This window comes from Rhinoderma darwinii, chromosome 4 (assembly GCF_050947455.1).
Source record: "Rhinoderma darwinii isolate aRhiDar2 chromosome 4, aRhiDar2.hap1, whole genome shotgun sequence".
Classification (NCBI taxonomy): Eukaryota; Metazoa; Chordata; class Amphibia; order Anura; family Rhinodermatidae; genus Rhinoderma; species Rhinoderma darwinii.
Genome location: NC_134690.1, coordinates 1409270 through 1435997, shown reverse-complemented (window position 1 = coordinate 1435997; position 26728 = coordinate 1409270). Strand labels below are relative to the sequence as shown.

General features: G+C 42.8%; 1 protein-coding gene and 1 non-coding gene across 4 annotated transcripts in view; both read right to left on the bottom strand.

Annotated features, from left to right (window-relative positions):
* LOC142760592 (uncharacterized) overlaps nucleotides 1-26728 on the bottom strand; it is an 87875-nt gene that overhangs the window by 9038 nt on the left and 52109 nt on the right. Inside the window, exon 1 of one of the 3 annotated variants that reach the window (XM_075863780.1) lies at nucleotides 2882-2998. The exons of the other annotated variants lie outside the window; for them this stretch is intronic. Coding sequence (XP_075719895.1) covers nucleotides 2882-2903 — 22 coding nt within the window. The 5' untranslated portion in view covers nucleotides 2904-2998. Of the gene's footprint in view, nucleotides 1-2881; nucleotides 2999-26728 lie in introns of those variants that run through there. 3 annotated transcript variants of the gene reach the window in all.
* On the bottom strand, nucleotides 10909-10980 carry TRNAE-UUC (transfer RNA glutamic acid (anticodon UUC)). Its single transcript has one exon. It is a non-coding gene; the product is annotated as a tRNA-Glu (tRNA).

The window sequence follows — 26728 nt, the reverse complement described above, 5'->3', positions numbered from 1 at the left end:
AACGCCCCGATGTACGCACATAATACACGCCCCGATGTACGCACATAATACACGCCCACTTGGACTTTTACTTTTAAACACGCCCAGTTGTACTTTAGCAAGCCTCATTTGCATAACTACAAAAATGGTCATAACTTGGCCAAAAATGCTCGTTTTTTAAAAATAAAAACGTTACTGTAATCTACATTTCAGCGCCGATCTACAGCAATAGCAGATAGGGGTTGCAAAATCTGGTGACAGAGCCTCTTTAAGGGCCAAATTTAAGGGCCAAATTTCAGACGTATACGAGGCGTATTTTGCCTCGTTTTACGTCTGGAAATACGTCTCAAATACGTCGTCAAACATCTGCCCATTACTTTCTATGGGTATAACGCTGTATTGTCCACACGACGCGTAATTTTACGCGTCGTATGGCAATTACGACGCGTAAAATTACGCCTCGTAAAAAGAAGTGCAGGACACTTCTTTGGACGTTTTTGGAGCTGTTTTCTCATAGACTCCAATGAAAACAGCTCCAAAAACGGACGTAAAAAACGCCGCGAAAATGGCGTTAAAACGCCGAGAAAAATGCGAGTTGGTAAAAAAACGTCTGAAAAGCAGGGTCTGTTTTCCCTTGAAAACAGCCCTGGATTTTCAGACGTTTTTGTTGACTACGTGTGAACATACCCTTAGGCTGATACTATGAAGTGGCTCAAACGGGGCACGGCTGACGTGTTTCAAAACAATGGGCAATTCCCAAGAGGGCAGAGGATTGTGATAGTATGGCCTTCATTTTTGAACTGCTTTCAGGAAACTGGTCATCAGTGGATGGTTGGAGAACCTCCCCTCTGAATTAGCATTAATGGCCATTAAATGCACTTTTAATGTATTGGGCTTGAGACTTTTCTGGTATCCCTCTGGCAGAAACTGCAATACTGTGGACACTGTATCTGGTGACCTGTCATTATCCTGACACCATTTTGAAAATATAAGCCATATTGGAGAATATATTTTTGTCGTACTGGGTTTCCTGGAGGCTAATAAGGTATTGAGTACCTCATCGGAGAAGCCCTTATTTTTTAGAGACTATCGCTCAGTTTCCATGCCGTCAACTGTAACCTGTCTAACGTGGGATGAAACCAATCCTTCTGTAGCAGGAGATCTGGACATAATGGGAGTCTCCAGAAGTTGCCGTTCGAGAGTTTTAACACGTGCGGAAACCATGGCCTTCTGGGCCAATGAGGAATGATCGCTATGGCCTTCACTTTCTCGTCCCTTATTTCCTCAACACCCGAGGAATTAGAAGGATGGGGGGAAAGACATATATGAAGGTCTTCTCCCAACTCAATGATAGACTGTCTATGGCTTATGGGTGATCCGACCTGTTGAGGGAGCAAAACTTCCTTAACTTGGCATTCTTTGCGGTTGTCATGACGTCTAAAAATGGTTTGCCCATCTTTCTGGTGATTTGGAGGAAGACTTCCGGCGGATTCAAGCTCCACTCTCCGGGGTGAATCTGTTTCCTGCTCAGCCAATCCGCTTTCAGATTCAATACTCCTCGAATGTGGACTGCGGAGACTGATCTCAGATTGCGTTCTGCCCACCGCATAATCTGACTGCATTCCCTTCTGAGGGAATTGCTTCTGGTGCCCCCCTGCTTGTTTACATAAAACACTGCGGGGAGGTTGTCCGACTGAATTTGTACATTGTGACGATGGAGTACAGCCTGAAAGTCTAATAGGGCTAGTTTGATCGCCCTGAGCTCTTTCATGTTGGATGTAAGGCAGCTGTCGTGTTTGGACCATTTCTTTTGCACCCATGATGTTCCCACATGTGCACCCCAGCCTGAGGCATCCGTAGTGAGGAGCATCCGATGAACTGGTTTCAGAGATCTGCCTCGATCGAGATGCTAGGGTACCAGCCACAACTGTGGTTTCACATCCGGAGGCACTGATATTAAGGAGTCAAGTGACACTAATCTCTTGTCCCAGCTTTTTAGTATGTTGGATTGTAACATTCGGATGTGTGCCCTTGCCCAGGGTACCGCCTCCATAGCCGATGTTAGAAGGCCTACCACTCTCATGGCCTGACGGATGGAGCAGTGACTCAATGAAGTTAGTGACTGAACACCCTGACACGCGTTTTTAAAAAACACGTTGTTTTAATAAAGAAATGTTGAGTCAATGGGAAAGCGAGCCGTTCGTTTTTTACGCAAGATTTTTTAAAAAATGTGTTGCATAAAAAAGAACAGTGGGTGGGGTTGTGTGTGGCGTAGTTGCATGTTTAGGGGGAATTGTGTGTGTGTGTATGGGGGGGTGCTCGCCGCTGATTATCCAAAACAGCTGATAAGCGGCTATGAAGGATCAGCGGTGCCCGTGCATACGTCATATGTGCTATACTGACACACACACTCAGCTCTGCTACACAGACACACACACTCAGCTATGCTACACAGACACACAGCTCTGCTACACAGACACACACACTCAGCTCTGCTACACAGACACACACACTCAGCTCTGCTACACAGACACACACACTCAGCTCTGCTACACACTCAGCTCTGCTACATAGACACACACACTCAGCTCTGCTACACAGACACACACACACACACTCAGCTCTCCTACACAGACACACTCAGCTCTGCTACACAGACACACACACTCAGCTCTGCTACACAGACACACACACTCAGCTCTGCTACACAGACACACACACACTCAGCTCTGCTGCACAGACACACGCACTCAGCTCTGCTACATCTGACAAGCTTAGCTCCGCACACCGTCCACACTGACAATACATCTAGCGACAGGGGGGGCCTGTAAGGTGGGGGTCCCATCAGGGCGTTCGGGGGTCACAAGAGCGGGGATCTGTGAAAGAGACACACACAACTTACCTGCAGTGCAGCTGGTCTTCATAATGGCGCCTGCTATCTCCCTACAAACCAGCTTCTCTGCTGTGTGAATCTGTCCTGTGTCTGCGCAGTACAGAGCCAGATAGCAGAGGCAGTGGATGGCTCCCGTTCATTGTGGCCTATACCCTGTAGCTGCCGTATCCATCTCTGTATGTGTCGTTGTTAAAATGGCAGCCCCCATAGAGAAGTAAAAGTAAGAACATTGTAAAAAGTAGAAAATGAAATACAATTATTGTTTACATTATATTAAAAGCAATATAATAAATAAAAAAAAAATCATGACACCCTCCCTTTAAAGCGTCTCTGTCACCACATTATAAGTGCCCTGTCTCCTACATGATGTGATCGGCGCTGTAATGTAGGTAACAGTGGTCCTAGTAATAAAGAGGCTGTCACCACATTATAAGTGGCCTATCTTGTACATGATGTGATCGGCGCTGTAATGTAGGTAACAGTGGTCCTAGTAATAAAGAGGCTCTATCACCACATTATAAGTGCCCTATCTTGTACATGATGTGATCGGCGCTGTAATGTAGGTAACAGTGGTCCTAGTAATAAAGCGTCTCTGTCACCACATTATAAGTGGCCTATCTTGTACATGATGTGATCGGCGCTGTAATGTAGGTAACAGTGGTCCTAGTAATAAAGAGGATCTGTCACCATATTATAAGTGCCCTATCTTGTAGATGATGTGATCGGCGCTGTAATGTAGATAACAGTGGTCCTAGTTATAAAGAGGCTGTCACCACATTATAAGTGGCCTATCTTGTACATGATGTGATTGGCACTGTAATGTAGATAACAGTGGTCCTAGTAATAAAGAGGCTCTGTCACCACATTATAAGTGTCCTGTCTCCTACATGATGTGATCGGTGCTGTAATGTAGATAACAGTGGTCCTAGTAATAAAGAGGTTGTCACCACATTATAAGTGGCCTATCTCCTACATGATGTGATCGGCGCTGTAATGTAGATAACAATGGACCTAGTAATAAAGAGGCTGGTGGATGGCTCCCGTTCATTGTGGCCTATACCCTGTAGCTGCCGTATCCATCTCTGTATGTGTCGTTGTTAAAATGGCAGCCCCCATAGAGAAGTAAAAGTAAGAACATTGTAAAAAGTAGAAAATGAAATACAATTATTGTTTACATTATATTAAAAGCAATATAATAAATAAAAAAAAAATCATGACACCCTCCCTTTAAAGCGTCTCTGTCACCACATTATAAGTGCCCTGTCTCCTACATGATGTGATCGGCGCTGTAATGTAGGTAACAGTGGTCCTAGTAATAAAGAGGCTGTCACCACATTATAAGTGCCCTGTCTCCTACATGATGTGATCGGCGCTGTAATGTAGGTAACAGTGGTCCTAGTAATAAAGAGGCTGTCACCACATTATAAGTGGCCTATCTTGTACATGATGTGATCGGCGCTGTAATGTAGGTAACAGTGGTCCTAGTAATAAAGAGGCTCTGTCACCACATTATAAGTGCCCTATCTTGTACATGATGTGATCGGTGCTGTAATGGAGATAACAGTGGTCCTAGTAATAAAGAGGCTGTCACCACATTATAAGTGGCCTATATTGTACATGATGTGATCGGCGCTGTAATGTAGAGAACAGCAGTGTTTTTTATTTAGAAAAACGATCATTTGTGACGGAGTTATGACCTATTTTAGTTTTATGCTGAGTTTCTCAATGGACAACTGGGCGTGTTTTACTATATGACCAAGTAGGCGTTGTACAGAGGAGTGTATGACGCTGACCAATCAGTGACCAATCAGCGTCATACACTTCTCTCCATTCATTTACACTGCAGATAGTGATATATCACTATGTGCAGCCTCATAAACACACTATAACATTACTGCAGTGTCCTGACGATGAATATACATCACCTCCAGTCAGGACGTGATGTGTATTCACAATCCTGACACTTCTCTAACGTTTCTGTGAGATTTACAGCAAGAAAAGTGTAATCTCGTTTTAAATGACATTTTACAGCATAATCTCGCGAGATTACGCTGGCCTTGCTGTAAATCTCCAAAAAATAGCTGAAGGGCAAAATAGAGAGATTCTACCTGACACAACTGGGCGTCCTGGTGGATTGCACAAATTCTTGTGTATTTTTGGAAGACAATATATCAGAGGGGTAACCGGGTGTTTAGGAAATCATGTAACTCCCTGTCTATCACATTGAGAGCAAAGGCATTATCACCCAAATATCTCTTCCCTTTTTATATTCTTTAGGTATCTTCATTGAACTGAATTTGAACCACTTCATTGGACACTCGCCCAAACCGAGGGACGCAGCAACGTGTTTAGATTCTATGTGTGTAATTACGTACATGTGATATATATGATGAAGACTTTAGTGATATCTCTCCTCCTCTTTCAATGCTGGGTCAGTAGAACATTATCGGGTACGAGCGGTTGGATTGCGATGTTTCGTTGCACCCACTGCTGTGACAAACCGTCCTGCATGCCTTTATTGGCTGCTTGGTTAGGTCAAATGAGCCCCCGGATAGAGGGGTCTACACTGTAATCACTTAATAGGGTACTTTGTTGCGATATACGATCACTCATCTGGTTGCTGGCTGTCTCGGGGGACGCTAGACCGGGCTGGTCATGTGATTTGCTATCTCGTGATCAGCGCGCGGTCATGCGCAGGGGGTATTCCCAGACATTATAACAGTGATGCTCGGATGACGCGCTCCTTCAGCGTTTTGGGTGCCTCTGTTTCATGTTCGTTTCCTCTACAATGTATATGACTATATATATATATATATATACTGTATATGACTATATACAGCTCTTCTCTTGCTCACAGGTGTTGCCTAATGTGAATATAGAATGATCAATAATTCTGTAAATATTTTCCATACTTCAAACAGCACTTTAAGGCTGTGTTCACACTGAGTTTTTTGCAGGAGGAAAATTCTGCCTCAAAATCCTAAACGGAAATGAGAATTTTGTCCTTCCTGCACGTCGTTTGCCACGATTTTCGCCGCGTTTTCCGCTCGCGCCCATTGAGTGCTACAGGCAAAATAACTCTGCGAAATACGCTTTCTCTGCCTCCCATTGAGGTCAATGGGAGGTCAGAGGCGTAGACGCCCGAGGATAGGGCATGTCCCTTCTTTCTCGGGAGGCACTTTTGGACGGTTTTTGGCGAGCTTTGCGGAGCGGTTTCCGTGCCAAAAAACTCTTCAAAATACTGTGTGTGAACAGGGCCTAACAAATAAACATCAAATGTTTTCCTATTTAAAAAATGTATATATTGCGTTTTGATGTGTAAAGCTCGTAATGGGAGAACCCTGATAGATTTGGGGGGGGGGGGCCTTTTTATAGTTCGCATCAAGCAGCAGAGGGGCTAGGTTCACCCCTGCCTGCAGTCCTATGTAACACCACAGATAACACAGTTATAACTCTGAGTACAGATAATGTAGTAGATGTTACCTGCAGTCCTATGTAACACCACAGATAACACAGTGATAACGCTCTGATTACAGATAATGTAGTAGTGTTACCTGCAGTCCTATGTAACACCACAGATAACACAGTGATAACTCTCTGAGTACAGATAATGTAGTAGATGTTACCTGCAGTCCTATGTAACACCACAGATGACACAGTGATAACCCTCTGAGTACAGATAATGTAGTAGTGTTACCTGCAGTCCTATGTAACACCACAGATAACACAGTGATAACTCTCTGAGTACAGATAATGTAGTAGTGGTACCTGCAGTCCTATGTAACACCACAGATAACACACGTGATAACTCTCTGATTACAGATAATGTAGTAGTGTTACCTGCAGTCCTATGTAACACCACTGATAACACAGTGATAACGCTCTGAGTACAGATAATGTAGTAGTGTTACCTGCAGTCCTATGTAACACCACAGATAGCACAGTGATAACTCTCTGAGTACAGATAATGTAGTAGATGTTACCTGCAGTCCTATGTAACACCACAGATAACACAGTGATAACTCTCTGAGTACAGATAATGTAGTAGTGTTACCTGCAGTCCTATGTAACACCACAGATAACACAGTGATAACTCTCTGAGTACAGATAATGTAGTAGTGTTACCTGCAGTCCTATGTAACACCACAGATAACACACGTGATAACTCTCTGAGTACAGATAATGTAGTAGATGTTACCTGCAGTCCTATGTAACACCACAGATAACACAGTAATAACTCTCTGAGTACAGATAATGTAGTAGTGGTACCTGCAGTCCTATGTAACACCACAGATAACACAGTGATAACTCTCTGAGTACAGATAATGTAGTAGTGGTACCTGCAGTCCTATGTAACACCACAGATAACACAGTGATAACTCTCTGATTACAGATAATGTAGTAGATGTTACCTGCAGTCCTATGTAACACCACAGATAGCACAGTGATAACTCTGAGTACAGATAATGTAGTAGATGTGACCTGCAGTCCTATGTAACACCACAGATAACACAGTGATAACTCTCTGAGTACAGATAATGTAGTAGAGTTACCTGCAGTCCTATGTAACACCACAGATAACACAGTGATAACTCTCTGAGTACAGATAATGTAGTAGTGTTACCTGCAGTCCTATGTAACACCACAGATAACACAGTGATAACTCTCTGATTACAGATAATGTAGTAGATGTTACCTGCAGTCCTATGTAACACCACAGATAACAAAGTGATAACTCTCTGAGTACAGATAATGTAGTAGTGGTACCTGCAGTCCTATTTAACACCACAGATAACACACGTGATAACTCTCTGAGTACAGATAATGTAGTAGTGTTACCTGCAGTCCTATGTAACACCACAGATAACACAGTGATAACTCTGAGTACAGGTAATGTAGTAGATGTTTCCTGCAGTCCTATGTAACACCACAGATAACACAGTGATAACTCTCTGAGTACAGATAATGTAGTAGATGTGACCTGCAGTCCTATGTAACACCACAGATAACACAGTGATAACTCTCTGATTACAGATAATGTAGTATTGTTACCTGCAGCCCTATGTAACACCACAGATAACACAGTGATAACTCTGAGTACAGATAATGTAGTAGATGTGACCTGCAGTCCTATGTAACACCACAGATAACACAGTGATAACTCTCTGATTACAGATAATGTAGTAGTGTTACCTGCAGTCCTATGTAACACCACAGATAACACAGTGATAACTCTGAGTACAGATAATGTAGTAGATGTTACCTGCAGTCCTATGTAACACCACAGATAACAGTGATAACTCTCTGAGTACAGATAATGTAGTAGTGTTACCTGCAGTCCTATGTAACACCACAGATAACACAGTGATAACTCTCTGAGTACAGATAATGTAGTAGATGTTACCTGCAGTCCTATGTAACACCACAGATAACAGTGATAACTCTCTGAGTACAGATAATGTAGTAGTGTTACCTGCAGTCCTATGTAACACCACAGATAACACAGTGATAACTCTCTGATTACAGATAATGTAGTAGATGTTACCTGCAGTCCTATGTAACACCACAGATAACACAGTGATAACTCTCTGAGTACAGATAATGTAGTAGTGTTACCTGCAGTCCTATGTAACACCACAGATAACACAGTGATAACTCTCTGATTACAGATAATGTAGTATTGTTACCTGCAGCCCTATGTAACACCACAGATAACACAGTGATAACTCTCTGATTACAGATAATGTAGTATTGTTACCTGCAGCCCTATGTAACACCACAGGTAACACAGTGATAACTCTGAGTACAGATAATGTAGTAGATGTGACCTGCAGTCCTATGTAACACCACAGATAACACAGTGATAACTCTCTGAGTACAGATAATGTAGTAGTGTTACCTGCAGTCCTATGTAACACCACAGATAACACAGTGATAACTCTCTGAGTACAGATAATGTAGTATTGTTACCTGCAGCCCTATGTAACACCACAGATAACACAGTGATAACTCTGACTACAGATAATGTAGTAGATGTGACCTGCAGTCCTATGTAACACCACAGATAACACAGTGATAACTCTCTGAGTACAGATAATGTAGTAGATGTTACCCACAGTCCTATGTAACACCACATATAACACAGTGATAACTTTATGAGAACAGACAATGTAGTAGTGTTACCTGCAGTCCTATGTAACACCACAGATAACAGTGATAACTCTCTGAGTACAGATAATGTAGTAGATGTTACCTGCAGTCCTATGTAACACCACAGATAACACAGTGATAACTCTCTGAGTATAGATAATGTAGTAGTGTTACCTGCAGTCCTATGTAATACCACAGATAACACAGTGATAACTCTCTGATTACAGATAATGTAGTAGATGTTACCTGCAGTCCTATGTAACACCACAGATAACACAGTGATAACTCTCTGAGTACAGATAATGTAGTAGATGTTTCCTGCAGCCCTATGTAACACCACAGATAACACAGTAATAACTTGGAGTACAGATAATGTAGTGTTACCTGCAGTCCTATGTAACACCACAGATAACACAGTGATATCTCTCTGAGTACAGATAATGTAGTAGTGTTACCTGCAGTCCTATGTAACACCACAGATAACACAGTGATAACTCTCTGAGTACAGATAATGTAGTAGATGTTACCTGCAGTCCTATGTAACACCACAGATAACACAGTGATAACTCTCTGAGTACAGATAATGTAGTAGATGTTACCTGCAGTCCTATGTAACACCACAGACAATACACAGTGATAACTCTCTGAGTACAGATAATGTAGTAGATGTTACCTGCAGTCCTATGTAACACCACAGATAACACAGTGATAACTCTCTGAGTACAGATAATGTAGTAGATGTTTCCTGCAGTCCTATGTAACACCACAGATAACACAGTGATAACTCTCTGAGTACAGACAATGTAGTAGTGGTACCTGCAGTCCTATGTAACACCACAGATAACACAGTGATAACTCTCTGAGTACAGATAATATAGTAGATGTTACCTGCAGTCCTATGTAACACCACAGATAACACAGTGATAACTCTCTGAGTACAGATAATGTAGTAGATGTTTCCTGCAGTCCTATGTAACACCACAGATAACACAGTGATAACTCTCTGAGTACAGATAATGTAGTAGATGTTTCCTGCAGTCCTATGTAACACCACAGATAACACAGTGATAACTCTCTGAGTACAGATAATGTAGTAGATGTTTCCTGCAGTCCTATGTAACACCACAGATAACACAGTGATAACTCTCTGAGTACAGATAATGTAGTAGATGCACACACAGAAATATATACACATATATCACATATATAGGCACTTAGACCCACAAATACATACAGAGACACATACTGGAACTTATACACATACACACAGACATATACACTCACAGAAACGCAGGGCTGGCTTCTTCTGCTCGTGTCTCCTCCATGCGGGCCCTGAGTCTGAGACACTCCAACTTTTCTTGGATTGGCTACAGCTGCTCATGTAAGCAGTTCTGTCCAAGCCATTGGTGTGTCTTAGAAGTGCTGGGTTAGCCTTTTCTGTTTACAAACATCCAAACGGAGTGTCATAATGATTGCGGCTCGTATCATACGGGGCTGACACGGAGCAAAAACGTACACGCTCGTGTAAATCCGCCCTAGATATATGATAAAACTGTTTACCTGCAGCCACCACTAGGGGGCGCCCACTGTATAAGGATTTATACTGCTCCCATTCATATGCAGTGAGCTCATCCTAGTGGCGGCAACAATAATTTTATAATTTAAAGGGACATGGACTATTCCTTTCTCTGTGCCTCGTTGGGGCATATAAAAGGGGTTATCTCTGATGTATATGAATATCTGAAATGTAAGACCAAATAATGTATAAAAGAAACCTCTCAACAGATGAAATGTAGACAGAGATCAGATGCTTTGTGCGGTCACTACGATGGTGATTTATAGATAATACAGAATATTTACTGTCTCCTGTAATAAAAAGCACATCATTCCCATACCGGGAGTCGAACCCGGGCCGCCTGGGTGAAAACCAGGAATCCTAACCGCTAGACCATATGGGAGAGCTGCAGTCCAGGCAGATGTGCTGCTCCTTACAGGACTGCAGCCGATCGTCCTCCGTCCAGCTGTTATTCCAGAAGCCCCTGATATGATGATGTCACCATCCAATAATCCAGAAAATTTGATAATCCAGTGGTTGTTTATAGGGCAGAATTGCAAAATCACGGAGCAGCGAGATCTGCAGATTATAGGAGGCCATAATTACTGTAATAGAGGTGCAGCGAGATCTGTAGATTATAGGGGGCCATAATTACTGTAATAGAGGTGCAGCGAGATCTGCAGATTATAGGAGGCCATAATTACTGTAATAGAGGAGCAGCGAGATCTGCAGATTATAGGAGGCCATAATTACTGTAATAGAGAAGCAGCGAGATCTGTAGATTATAGGGGGCCATAATTACTGTAATAGAGGTGCAGCAAGATCTGCAGATTATAGGAGGCCATAATTACTGTAATAGAGGAGCAGCGAGATCTGCAGATTATAGGAGGCCATAATTACTGTAATAGAGAAGCAGCGAGATCTGTAGATTATAGGGGGCCATAATTACTGTAATAGAGGTGCAGCGAGATCTGCAGATTATAGGAGGCCATAATTACTGTAATAGAGAAGCAGCGAGATCTGTAGATTATAGGGGGCCATAATTACTGTAATAGAGGTGCAGCAAGATCTGCAGATTATAGGAGGCCATAATTACTGTAATAGAGGTGCAGCGAGATCTGTAGATTATAGGGGGCCATAATTACTGTAATAGAGGTGCAGCGAGATCTGTAGATTATAGGGGGCCATAATTACTGTAATAGAGGTGCAGCGAGATCTGTAGATTATAGGGGGCCATAATTACTGTAATAGAGGTGCAGCAAGATCTGCAGATTATAGGAGGCCATAATTACTGTAATAGAGGTGCAGCGAGATCTGTAGATTATAGGGGGCGATAATTACTGTAATAGAGGTGCAGCGAGATCTGCAGATTATAGGAGGCCATAATTACTGTAATAGAGGTGCAGCCTGATCTGCAGATTATAGGAGGCCATAATTACTGTAATAGAGGTGCAGCGAGATCTGTAGATTATAGGGGGCCATAATTACTGTAATAGAGGTGCAGCGAGATCTGTAGATTATAGGAGGCCATAATTACTGTAATAGAGGTTCAGCGAGATCTGCAGATTATAGGAGGCCATAATTACTGTAATAGAGGTGCAGCGAGATCTGCAGATTATAGGAGGCCATAATTACTGTAATAGAGGTGCATCGAGATCTGCAGATTATAGGAGGCGATAATTACCGTAATAGAGGTGCAGCGAGATCTGCAGATTATAGGAGGCGATAATTACTGTAATAGAGGTGCAGCGAGATCTGCAGATTATAGGAGGCCATAATTACTGTAATAGAGGTGCAGCGAGATCTGCAGAGTATAGGAGGCCATAATTACTGTAATAGAGGTGCAGCGAGATCTGTAGATTATAGGGGGCCATAATTACTGTAATAGAGGTGCAGCGAGATCTGTAGATTATAGGGGGCCATAATTACTGTAATAGAGGTGCAGCGAGATCTGCAGATTATAGGAGGCCATAATTACTGTAATAGAGGTGCAGCGAGATCTGCAGATTATAGGAGGCCATAATTACTGTAATAGAGGTGCAGCCTGATCTGCAGATTATAGGAGGCCATAATTACTGTAATAGAGGTGCAGCGAGATATGCAGATTATAGGGGGCCATAATTACTGTAATAGAGGTGCAGCGAGATCTGTAGATTATAGGGGGCCATAATTACTGTAATAGAGGTGCAGCGAGATCTGCAGATTATAGGAGGCCATAATTACTGTAATAGAGGTGCAGCGAGATCTGCAGATTATAGGAGGCCATAATTACTGTAATAGAGGTGCAGCGAGATCTGCAGATTATAGGAGGCCATAATTACTGTAATAGAGGTGCAGCCTGATCTGCAGATTATAGGAGGCCATAATTACTGTAATAGAGGTGCAGCGAGATCTGCAGATTATAGGAGGCCATAATTACTGTAATAGAGGTGCAGCGAGATCTGCAGATTATAGGAGGCCATAATTACTGTAATAGAGGTGCAGCGAGATCTGCAGATTATAGGAGGCCATAATTACTGTAATAGAGGTGCAGCAAGATCTGCAGAATATAGGAGGCCATAATTACTGTAATAGAGGTGCAGCGAGATCTGCAGATTATAGGGGGCCATAATTACTGTAATAGAGGTGCAGCGAGATCTGTAGATTATAGGGGGCCATAATTACTGTAATAGAGGTGCAGCAAGATCTGCAGATTATAGGAGGCCATAATTACTGTAATAGAGGTGCAGCGAGATCTGTAGATTATAGGGGGCGATAATTACTGTAATAGAGGTGCAGCGAGATCTGCAGATTATAGGAGGCCATAATTACTGTAATAGAGGTGCAGCGAGATCTGCAGATTATAGGAGGCCATAATTACTGTAATAGAGGTGCAGCCTGATCTGCAGATTATAGGAGGCCATAATTACTGTAATAGAGGTGCAGCGAGATATGCAGATTATAGGGGGCCATAATTACTGTAATAGAGGTGCAGCGAGATCTGTAGATTATAGGGGGCCATAATTACTGTAATAGAGGTGCAGCGAGATCTGCAGATTATAGGAGGCCATAATTACTGTAATAGAGGTGCAGCGAGATCTGCAGATTATAGGAGGCCATAATTACTGTAATAGAGGTGCAGCGAGATCTGCAGATTATAGGAGGCCATAATTACTGTAATAGAGGTGCAGCCTGATCGGCAGATTATAGGAGGCCATAATTACTGTAATAGAGGTGCAGCGAGATCTGCAGATTATAGGAGGCCATAATTACTGTAATAGAGGTGCAGCGAGATCTGCAGATTATAGGAGGCCATAATTACTGTAATAGAGGTGCAGCGAGATCTGCAGATTATAGGAGGCCATAATTACTGTAATAGAGGTGCAGCAAGATCTGCAGAATATATGAGGCCATAATTACTGTAATAGAGGTGCAGCGAGATCTGCAGATTATAGGAGGCCATAATTACTATAATAGAGGTGCAGCAAGATCTGCAGATTATAGGAGGCCATAATTACTGTAATAGAGGTGCAGCCTGATCTGCAGATTATAGGAGGCCATAATTACTGTAATAGAGGTGCAGCGGGATCTGCAGATTATAGGAGGCCATAATTACTGTAATAGAGGTGCAGCGAGATCTGCAGATTATAGGAGGCCATGATTACTGTAATAGAGGCGCAGCGAGATCTGCAGATTATAGGAGGCCATAATTACTGTAATAGAGGTGCAGCATGATCTGCATATTATAGGAGGCCATAATTACTGTAATAGAGGTGCAGCATGATCTGCAGATTATAGGAGGCCATAATTACTGTAATAGAGGTGCAGCGAGATCTGCAGATTATAGGAGGCCATGATTACTGTAATAGAGGTGCAGCGGGATCTGCAGATTATAGGAGGCCATAATTACTGTAATAGAGGTGCAGCGAGATCTGCAGATTATAGGAGGCCATAATTACTGTAATAGAGGTGCAGCGAGATCTGCAGATTATAGGAGGCCATAATTACTGTAATAGAGGTGCAGCAAGATCTGCAGATTATAGGAGGCCATAATTACTGTAATAGAGGTGCAGCCTGATCTGCAGATTATAGGAGGCCATAATTACTGTAATAGAGTTGCAGCGGGATCTGCAGATTATAGGAGGCCATAATTACTGTAATAGAGGTGCAGCGAGATCTGCAGATTATAGGAGGCCATGATTACTGTAATAGAGGTGCAGCGAGATCTGCAAGATTATAGGAGGCCATAATTACTGTAATAGAGGTGCAGCATGATCTGCAGATTATAGGAGGCCATAATTACTGTAATAGAGGTGCAGCGAGATCTGCAGATTATAGGAGGCCATGATTACTGTAATAGAGGTGCAGCGAGATCTGCAGATTATAGGAGGCCATAATTATTGTAATAGAGGTGCAGCGAGATTTGCAGATTATAGGAGGCCATAATTACTGTAATAGAGGTGCAGCAAGATCTGCAGATTATAGGAGGCCATAATTACTGTAATAGAGGTGCAGCCTGATCTGCAGATTATAGGAGGCCATAATTACTGTAATAGAGGTGCAGCGGGATCTGCAGATTATAGGAGGCCATAATTACTGTAATAGAGGTGCAGCGAGATCTGCAGATTATAGGAGGCCATAATTACTGTAATAGAGGTGCAGCATGATCTGCAGATTATAGGAGGCCATAATTACTGTAATAGAGGTGCAGCATGATCTGCAGATTATAGGAGGCCATAATTACTGTAATAGAGGTGCAGCGAGATCTGCAGATTATAGGAGGCCATGATTACTGTAATAGAGGTGCAGCGAGATCTGCAGATTATAGGAGGCCATAATTACTGTAATATAGGTGCAGCGAGATCTGCAGATTATAGGAGGCCATAATTACTGTAATAGAGGTGCAGCGAGATCTGTAGATTATAGGGGGCCATAATTACTGTAATAGAGGTGCAGCGAGATCTGCAGATTATAGGAGGCCATAATTACTGTAATAGAGGAGCAGCGAGATCTGCAGATTATAGGAGGCCATAATTACTGTAATAGAGAAGCAGCGAGATCTGTAGATTATAGGGGGCCATAATTACTGTAATAGAGGTGCAGCAAGATCTGCAGATTATAGGAGGCCATAATTACTGTAATAGAGGAGCAGCGAGATCTGCAGATTATAGGAGGCCATAATTACTGTAATAGAGAAGCAGCGAGATCTGTAGATTATAGGGGGCCATAATTACTGTAATAGAGGTGCAGCGAGATCTGCAGATTATAGGAGGCCATAATTACTGTAATAGAGAAGCAGCGAGATCTGTAGATTATAGGGGGCCATAATTACTGTAATAGAGGTGCAGCAAGATCTGCAGATTATAGGAGGCCATAATTACTGTAATAGAGGTGCAGCGAGATCTGTAGATTATAGGGGGCCATAATTACTGTAATAGAGGTGCAGCGAGATCTGTAGATTATAGGGGGCCATAATTACTGTAATAGAGGTGCAGCGAGATCTGTAGATTATAGGGGGCCATAATTACTGTAATAGAGGTGCAGCAAGATCTGCAGATTATAGGAGGCCATAATTACTGTAATAGAGGTGCAGCGAGATCTGTAGATTATAGGGGGCGATAATTACTGTAATAGAGGTGCAGCGAGATCTGCAGATTATAGGAGGCCATAATTACTGTAATAGAGGTGCAGCCTGATCTGCAGATTATAGGAGGCCATAATTACTGTAATAGAGGTGCAGCGAGATCTGTAGATTATAGGGGGCCATAATTACTGTAATAGAGGTGCAGCGAGATCTGTAGATTATAGGAGGCCATAATTACTGTAATAGAGGTTCAGCGAGATCTGCAGATTATAGGAGGCCATAATTACTGTAATAGAGGTGCAGCGAGATCTGCAGATTATAGGAGGCCATAATTACTGTAATAGAGGTGCATCGAGATCTGCAGATTATAGGAGGCGATAATTACCGTAATAGAGGTGCAGCGAGATCTGCAGATTATAGGAGGCGATAATTACTGTAATAGAGGTGCAGCGAGATCTGCAGATTATAGGAGGCCATAATTACTGTAATAGAGGTGCAGCGAGATCTGCAGAGTATAGGAGGCCATAATTACTGTAATAGAGGTGCAGCGAGATCTGTAGATTATAGGGGGCCATAATTACTGTAATAGAGGTGCAGCGAGATCTGTAGATTATAGGGGGCCATAATTACTGTAATAGAGGTGCAGCGAGATCTGCAGATTATAGGAGGCCATAATTACTGTAATAGAGGTGCAGCGAGATCTGCAGATTATAGGAGGCCATAATTACTGTAATAGAGGTGCAGCCTGATCTGCAGATTATAGGAGGCCATAATTACTGTAATAGAGGTGCAGCGAGATATGCAGATTATAGGGGGCCATAATTACTGTAATAGAGGTGCAGCGAGATCTGTAGATTATAGGGGGCCATAATTACTGTAATAGAGGTGCAGCGAGATCTGCAGATTATAGGAGGCCATAATTACTGTAATAGAGGTGCAGCGAGATCTGCAGATTATAGGAGGCCATAATTACTGTAATAGAGGTGCAGCGAGATCTGCAGATTATAGGAGGCCATAATTACTGTAATAGAGGTGCAGCCTGATCTGCAGATTATAGGAGGCCATAATTACTGTAATAGAGGTGCAGCGAGATCTGCAGATTATAGGAGGCCATAATTACTGTAATAGAGGTGCAGCGAGATCTGCAGATTATAGGAGGCCATAATTACTGTAATAGAGGTGCAGCGAGATCTGCAGATTATAGGAGGCCATAATTACTGTAATAGAGGTGCAGCAAGATCTGCAGAATATAGGAGGCCATAATTACTGTAATAGAGGTGCAGCGAGATCTGCAGATTATAGGGGGCCATAATTACTGTAATAGAGGTGCAGCGAGATCTGTAGATTATAGGGGGCCATAATTACTGTAATAGAGGTGCAGCAAGATCTGCAGATTATAGGAGGCCATAATTACTGTAATAGAGGTGCAGCGAGATCTGTAGATTATAGGGGGCGATAATTACTGTAATAGAGGTGCAGCGAGATCTGCAGATTATAGGAGGCCATAATTACTGTAATAGAGGTGCAGCGAGATCTGCAGATTATAGGAGGCCATAATTACTGTAATAGAGGTGCAGCCTGATCTGCAGATTATAGGAGGCCATAATTACTGTAATAGAGGTGCAGCGAGATATGCAGATTATAGGGGGCCATAATTACTGTAATAGAGGTGCAGCGAGATCTGTAGATTATAGGGGGCCATAATTACTGTAATAGAGGTGCAGCGAGATCTGCAGATTATAGGAGGCCATAATTACTGTAATAGAGGTGCAGCGAGATCTGCAGATTATAGGAGGCCATAATTACTGTAATAGAGGTGCAGCGAGATCTGCAGATTATAGGAGGCCATAATTACTGTAATAGAGGTGCAGCCTGATCGGCAGATTATAGGAGGCCATAATTACTGTAATAGAGGTGCAGCGAGATCTGCAGATTATAGGAGGCCATAATTACTGTAATAGAGGTGCAGCGAGATCTGCAGATTATAGGAGGCCATAATTACTGTAATAGAGGTGCAGCGAGATCTGCAGATTATAGGAGGCCATAATTACTGTAATAGAGGTGCAGCAAGATCTGCAGAATATATGAGGCCATAATTACTGTAATAGAGGTGCAGCGAGATCTGCAGATTATAGGAGGCCATAATTACTATAATAGAGGTGCAGCAAGATCTGCAGATTATAGGAGGCCATAATTACTGTAATAGAGGTGCAGCCTGATCTGCAGATTATAGGAGGCCATAATTACTGTAATAGAGGTGCAGCGGGATCTGCAGATTATAGGAGGCCATAATTACTGTAATAGAGGTGCAGCGAGATCTGCAGATTATAGGAGGCCATGATTACTGTAATAGAGGCGCAGCGAGATCTGCAGATTATAGGAGGCCATAATTACTGTAATAGAGGTGCAGCATGATCTGCATATTATAGGAGGCCATAATTACTGTAATAGAGGTGCAGCATGATCTGCAGATTATAGGAGGCCATAATTACTGTAATAGAGGTGCAGCGAGATCTGCAGATTATAGGAGGCCATGATTACTGTAATAGAGGTGCAGCGGGATCTGCAGATTATAGGAGGCCATAATTACTGTAATAGAGGTGCAGCGAGATCTGCAGATTATAGGAGGCCATAATTACTGTAATAGAGGTGCAGCGAGATCTGCAGATTATAGGAGGCCATAATTACTGTAATAGAGGTGCAGCAAGATCTGCAGATTATAGGAGGCCATAATTACTGTAATAGAGGTGCAGCCTGATCTGCAGATTATAGGAGGCCATAATTACTGTAATAGAGTTGCAGCGGGATCTGCAGATTATAGGAGGCCATAATTACTGTAATAGAGGTGCAGCGAGATCTGCAGATTATAGGAGGCCATGATTACTGTAATAGAGGTGCAGCGAGATCTGCAAGATTATAGGAGGCCATAATTACTGTAATAGAGGTGCAGCATGATCTGCAGATTATAGGAGGCCATAATTACTGTAATAGAGGTGCAGCGAGATCTGCAGATTATAGGAGGCCATGATTACTGTAATAGAGGTGCAGCGAGATCTGCAGATTATAGGAGGCCATAATTATTGTAATAGAGGTGCAGCGAGATTTGCAGATTATAGGAGGCCATAATTACTGTAATAGAGGTGCAGCAAGATCTGCAGATTATAGGAGGCCATAATTACTGTAATAGAGGTGCAGCCTGATCTGCAGATTATAGGAGGCCATAATTACTGTAATAGAGGTGCAGCGGGATCTGCAGATTATAGGAGGCCATAATTACTGTAATAGAGGTGCAGCGAGATCTGCAGATTATAGGAGGCCATAATTACTGTAATAGAGGTGCAGCATGATCTGCAGATTATAGGAGGCCATAATTACTGTAATAGAGGTGCAGCATGATCTGCAGATTATAGGAGGCCATAATTACTGTAATAGAGGTGCAGCGAGATCTGCAGATTATAGGAGGCCATGATTACTGTAATAGAGGTGCAGCGAGATCTGCAGATTATAGGAGGCCATAATTACTGTAATATAGGTGCAGCGAGATCTGCAGATTATAGGAGGCCATAATTACTGTAATAGAGGTGCAGCGAGATCTGTAGATTATAGGGGGCCATAATTACTGTAATAGAGGTGCAGCGAGATCTGCAGATTATAGGAGGCCATAATTACTGTAATAGAGGAGCAGCGAGATCTGCAGATTATAGGAGGCCATAATTACTGTAATAGAGAAGCAGCGAGATCTGTAGATTATAGGGGGCCATAATTACTGTAATAGAGGTGCAGCAAGATCTGCAGATTATAGGAGGCCATAATTACTGTAATAGAGGTGCAGCGAGATCTGTAGATTATAGGGGGCCATAATTACTGTAATAGAGGTGCAGCAAGATCTGCAGATTATAGGAGGCCATAATTACTGTAATAGAGGTGCAGCGAGATCTGTAGATTATAGGGGGCCATAATTACTGTAATAGAGGTGCAGCAAGATCTGCAGATTATAGGAGGCCATAATTACTGTAATAGAGGTGCAGCGAGATCTGTAGATTATAGGGGGCGATAATTACTGTAATAGAGGTGCAGCGAGATCTGCAGATTATAGGAGGCCATAATTACTGTAATAGAGGTGCAGCCTGATCTGCAGATTATAGGAGGCCATAATTACTGTAATAGAGGTGCAGCGAGATCTGTAGATTATAGGGGGCCATAATTACTGTAATAGAGGTGCAGCGAGATCTGTAGATTATAGGAGGCCATAATTACTGTAATAGAGGTTCAGCGAGATCTGCAGATTATAGGAGGCCATAATTACTGTAATAGAGGTGCAGCGAGATCTGCAGATTATAGGAGGCCATAATTACTGTAATAGAGGTGCATCGAGATCTGCAGATTATAGGAGGCGATAATTACCGTAATAGAGGTGCAGCGAGATCTGCAGATTATAGGAGGCGATAATTACTGTAATAGAGGTGCAGCGAGATCTGCAGATTATAGGAGGCCATAATTACTGTAATAGAGGTGCAGCGAGATCTGTAGATTATAGGAGGCGATAATTACTGTAATAGAGGTGCAGCGAGATCTGCAGAGTATAGGAGGCCATAATTACTGTAATAGAGGTGCAGCGAGATCTGTAGATTATAGTGGGCCATAATTACTGTAATAGAGGTGCAGCGAGATCTGCAGATTATAGGAGGCCATAATTACTGTAATAGAGGTGCAGCGAGATCTGTAGATTATAGGGGGCCATAATTACTGTAATAGAGGTGCAGCGAGATCTGTAGATTATAGGGGGCCATAATTACTGTAATAGAGGTGCAGCGAGATCTGCAGATTATAGGAGGCCATAATTACTGTAATAGAGGTGCAGCGAGATCTGTAGATTATAGGGGGCCATAATTACTGTAATAGAGGTGCAGCGAGATCTGTAGATTATAGGGGGCCATAATTACTGTAATAGAGGTGCAGCGAGATCTGCAGATTATAGGAGGCCATAATTACTGTAATAGAGGTGCAGCGAGATCTGCAGATTATAGGAGGCCATAATTACTGTAATAGAGGTGCAGCCTGATCTGCAGATTATAGGAGGCCATAATTACTGTAATAGAGGTGCAGCGAGAGATGCAGATTATAGGGGGCCATAATTACTGTAATAGAGGTGCAGCGAGATCTGTAGATTATAGGGGGCCATAATTACTGTAATAGAGGTGCAGCGAGATCTGCAGATTATAGGAGGCCATAATTACTGTAATAGAGGTGCAGCAAGATCTGCAGAATATAGGAGGCCATAATTACTGTAATAGAGGTGCAGCGAGATCTGCAGATTATAGGAGGCCATAATTACTATAATAGAGGTGCAGCAAGATCTGCAGATTATAGGAGGCCATAATTACTGTAATAGAGGTGCAGCCTGATCTGCAGATTATAGGAGGCCATAATTACTGTAATAGAGGTGCAGCGGGATCTGCAGATTATAGGAGGCCATAATTACTGTAATAGAGGTGCAGCGAGATCTGCAGATTATAGGAGGCCATGATTACTGTAATAGAGGTGCAGCGAGATCTGCAGATTATAGGAGGCCATAATTACTGTAATAGAGGTGCAGCATGATCTGCATATTATAGGAGGCCATAATTACTGTAATAGAGGTGCAGCATGATCTGCAGATTATAGGAGGCCATAATTACTGTAATAGAGGTGCAGCGAGATCTGCAGATTATAGGAGGCCATGATTACTGTAATAGAGGTGCAGCGGGATCTGCAGATTATAGGAGGCCATAATTACTGTAATAGAGGTGCAGCGAGATCTGCAGATTATAGGAGGCCATAATTACTGTAATAGAGGTGCAGCGAGATCTGCAGATTATAGGAGGCCATAATTACTGTAATAGAGGTGCAGCAAGATCTGCAGATTATAGGAGGCCATAATTACTGTAATAGAGGTGCAGCCTGATCTGCAGATTATAGGAGGCCATAATTACTGTAATAGAGTTGCAGCGGGATCTGCAGATTATAGGAGGCCATAATTACTGTAATAGAGGTGCAGCGAGATCTGCAGATTATAGGAGGCCATGATTACTGTAATAGAGGTGCAGCGAGATCTGCAAGATTATAGGAGGCCTTAATTACTGTAATAGAGGTGCAGCATGATCTGCAGATTATAGGAGGCCATAATTACTGTAATAGAGGTGCAGCGAGATCTGCAGATTATAGGAGGCCATGATTACTGTAATAGAGGTGCAGCGAGATCTGTAGATTATAGGAGGCCATAATTATTGTAATAGAGGTGCAGCGAGATTTGCAGATTATAGGAGGCCATAATTACTGTAATAGAGGTGCAGCAAGATCTGCAGATTATAGGAGGCCATAATTACTGTAATAGAGGTGCAGCCTGATCTGCAGATTATAGGAGGCCATAATTACTGTAATAGAGGTGCAGCGGGATCTGCAGATTATAGGAGGCCATAATTACTGTAATAGAGGTGCAGCGAGATCTGCAGATTATAGGAGGCCATAATTACTGTAATAGAGGTGCAGCATGATTTGCAGATTATAGGAGGCCATAATTACTGTAATAGAGGTGCAGCATGATCTGCAGATTATAGGAGGCCATAATTACTGTAATAGAGGTGCAGCGAGATCTGCAGATTATAGGAGGCCATAATTACTGTAATAGAGGTGCAGCGAGATCTGCAGATTATAGGAGGCCATAATTACTGTAATAGAGGTGCAGCGAGATCTGCAGATTATAGGAGGCCATAATTACTGTAATAGAGGTGCAGCGAGATTTGCAGATTATAGGAGGCCATAATTACTGTAATAGAGGTGCAGCATGATCTGCAGATTATAGGAGGCCATAATTACTGTAATAGAGGTGCAGCGAGATCTGCAGATTATAGGAGGCCATAATTACTGTAATAGAGGTGCAGCGAGATCTGCAGATTATAGGAGGCCATAATTACTGTAATAGAGGTGCAGCAGGATCTGCAGATTATAGGAGGCCATAATTACTATAATAGAGGTGCAGCATGATCTGCAGATTATAGGAGGCCATAATTACTGTAATAGAGGTGCAGCGAGATCTGCAGATTATAGGGGGCCATAATTACTGTAATAGAGGTGCAACATGATCTGTCATCACAATGCAGAAGACTTTTATCTGGTGATTTTGTTTCCTCTTACTACATTTTTATTTCAATGAAAAAAAGAAAATTAAATTAAGTAGATTATAAAATAAAAAACATCCTTCGAACCGGAATCGAACCAGTGACCTAAGGATCTCTGTATGAACTCTACAGTCCTCCGCTCTACCATCTGAGCTATCGAAGGCTTGTACTGTGTGCTGTCACGGCTGTGTATACGGCTGTGGGTGCGGCTGTGTGTACGGCTGTGGGTGCAGCTGTGGGTACGGCTGTGTGTACGGCTGTGGGTGCGGCTGTGTCAGGAGGATATATATATTACACGGGACAGGGAGGTTTTGGGGGAGAGATCGATTAACCCTTTCACTGTCAGGAGATTTTGGACATTTTGCACCTCTAATAGAAGGACAATTTTCCCGCTTTTGACACGTACAAATAAAACCTAGATGACAAAATAAAAAATCATACTAAACTCCTTTACCTATATATTTTTTTAAAGAAAATACAACTGGCACATTGTCAAAATGCCAATCAGCCCTTTAGGGCGGATTCACACGAACGTGAATTGCGTCCGTGCAGGCCGCGTGGTTTTTACGCGGCTCGCATGGACCAATACAAGTCTATGGGGCAGTACAGACAGTCCGTGCTTTTTGCGCGTTTGTCCGCTGCGTAAAAAGCGCGACATGTTCAATATCTCTGCGTTTTTCCGCGCATCACGCACCCATTGAAGTCAATGGGTGCGTGAAAACCACGCAGTTCGCACGGAAGCACTTTTGTGCGAACTGCCTGTTTCGCGCAACAGCTGTCAAAAGGATGAATGTAAAGAGAAAAGCACCACGTGCTACAAACATCCAAATGGAGTGTCATAATGATGGCGGCTGCGCAAAAATCACACAGCCACGCATCATATGCTGATGACACACGGAGCTGGTAAGTGGCTTTTGCGCAGGCAAAAACGCCACGTTCGTCTGAATCAGCCCTTTATACACACGGGCACCGCCATGCAATGAAAATAGTTACGGTCGGTGTAGATGTGACGGGAGGACGAGTTCCTTCTTCAAGGAACAATTTGATGGCAAGTAGTTCATGATCTCTGATGTCATTGCTGTTCTCAGGTGAGGTGAAGACTTTGGGGGAAAACCCACAGGAAAATGCTTTATCTTTATCTCTGTTCTAAGAGAGAACTGCACCTCCTCCTACTGATGGAGCGTCCACATCCAGAATAAAAGATTTGCTGAGATCCGGTCTATGGAGAACTAGGAGAAGGCTTGTTTAACCCCGTTCCCTCTCCTGGACGTACTATTAGGTCATGGTAACTGCATCGTTTGCGCACTATGACCTAATAGTACGTCACGGGATGATCGGCCGTCCTCCCAGCGCATACAGGAGCGGTGACAACTGTTGTCTTGTACAGCAGTTGCCGCAGCTGCTTCAACGGGGACCGATCGTGGTGTTTCCCTGCTGATTAAACCCTTAGCAGCCGCGATCAGTAGCGATCGCGGCTCCTTAGGGGTTAAACTGCCATCGACGGCCCGCTACATGATAGCAGGCAGCGATGGTGACTATGGTAACCAAAGTCCTAATAATGGCCTCCGGCTATGCCATCTACGGAAGCCTAGTGGGTCCTGACAAAGTCAGGACCCCCTATGCTTGCTGTCACAAAGTAGCTGACAGCTCTAATACACTGCACTACGCATGTAGTGCAGTGTATTAGAATTACGATCACGGCCTCCTGCCCTCAGGTCCCCTAGTGGGATAAAGTAAAAAAAGTTGTGTAAAAAGTAAAAATCCCCCTTTTTCCCTTATCACTGCTTTATTATTATTAAAGATAAATAAAGACTGAATATATCGACCACATTTTACCACTGACATAAAGTCCAATGTGTCACGAGAAAACAATCTCAGAATCGCTTGGATAGTTTTAAGCATTCCGAAGTTATTACCACATAAAGTGAAACATGTCAGATTTGAAAAATGGGCTCTGAGCCTTAAAGGAACAGTGTCACCCAAAAAAAAAATTTTATATCAGTTTTATGTTAGGGTTTTATTAAAAACGTTTATATTTATTTGTGTGTTTGTGTTTTACTTTTTTCTATTTTTACACTTTTTCTTCCCTATGGGGGCTGCCATTTTTTTTTCCATTTCTGTATGTGTCGATTAACGACACATACAGACATGGAATACGGCAGCTCCAGTCCCATAGGGACTGCGAACGGGTCCCGTCCCATCCACTTTGGTGTACGCCGTGTGTGTGGGAACGGCGCATGCGCCGCTCCCACACAGTCCGATTTGAAATGCGCGCCGTCTGGCGCCATTTTCCTGTGGACCGGAAGTCGCGGCCGGGCAGTAAGATTACTACTTCCGGTTGCGGCTTCCGGACTTGTGCACTTGGACCAGCGGCAGCAGACGGAGCGGACGGACCGGAGGGAGCGGCGGCGACTGGAGCAGGTAAGTTATTTCTATGTATGTTTGTGTGTGTTTACTACTGTATGTAAACCTACTACACTGTGTGTTAGCTCAAAAAATGGCGACACACAGTGTAGGAGGTTAGACCGTTCAATCCCCTCGTTTCTCCCGGCACTAGCCAGGATAAAGGGGGGGGGGGATGCTGAGAGCTCACTAGAGCGAGGGATTTTTACCCAATTTTGCAGCATGAAGCAATGTGGTTGCTTTACCACATGCAATGCTGCAATTTTGGGAATTGCTCCATCTAGTGACCAGTGCTGGGAAATATTATAAATTGAATCCAATTTATAATATTTCCTGACTCGTGAAAAAAAAAAAAAAATTAGAACAATGTTTAATCACCTACACACTAATTGTTTAACTAAAAAAAAACAACATGTTTTGCTGGCAACACATTCCCTTTAAGGCCCAAACTAGGCTGCGTCCTTAAGGGGTTAAGGCAGAAGAAGGCGGAGTTAACTTCAGGAGTCCAATCTTTAGCATTTACACCGACAAAATTGCCTAAAGCAAGAAAAATCCCCTATTTCCACACTACTAATCAATAGATCCAGTACGGATCGGTAGAACAAAGATAAAACATTACTATTAAGTCATATATTAAAAATTTGAGTGCGGAGAACGCAAGACACTACAGTGTTAAATGTTACATTGCAGGCCCTTATAGGTTCTTAATTTGTGTTAGGTCACTAAATATATGAATTAAAAGTAACGTTGTAACTTTATTCTATAGCTCGATACCGGCTCTATTAATTAGTAGTGGGGAAATAGGGGAAAAAAATGAAAATATTGGCCAAATAACCCACAACACAACTGTGCACGAGATCTCGGAACATTTCATTAACAAATTCTTGGAAAATAGCTAAAACATTACTGAGACTGAAGGGCATGACAAAATAGTAAAGGCCTCATCACACATTACGTTCCCGACACAGGTAGTATCTCCTATGGGGTAATGCATGTTTCCACAGTCCATACGTTGGCCGGGAGCCCGG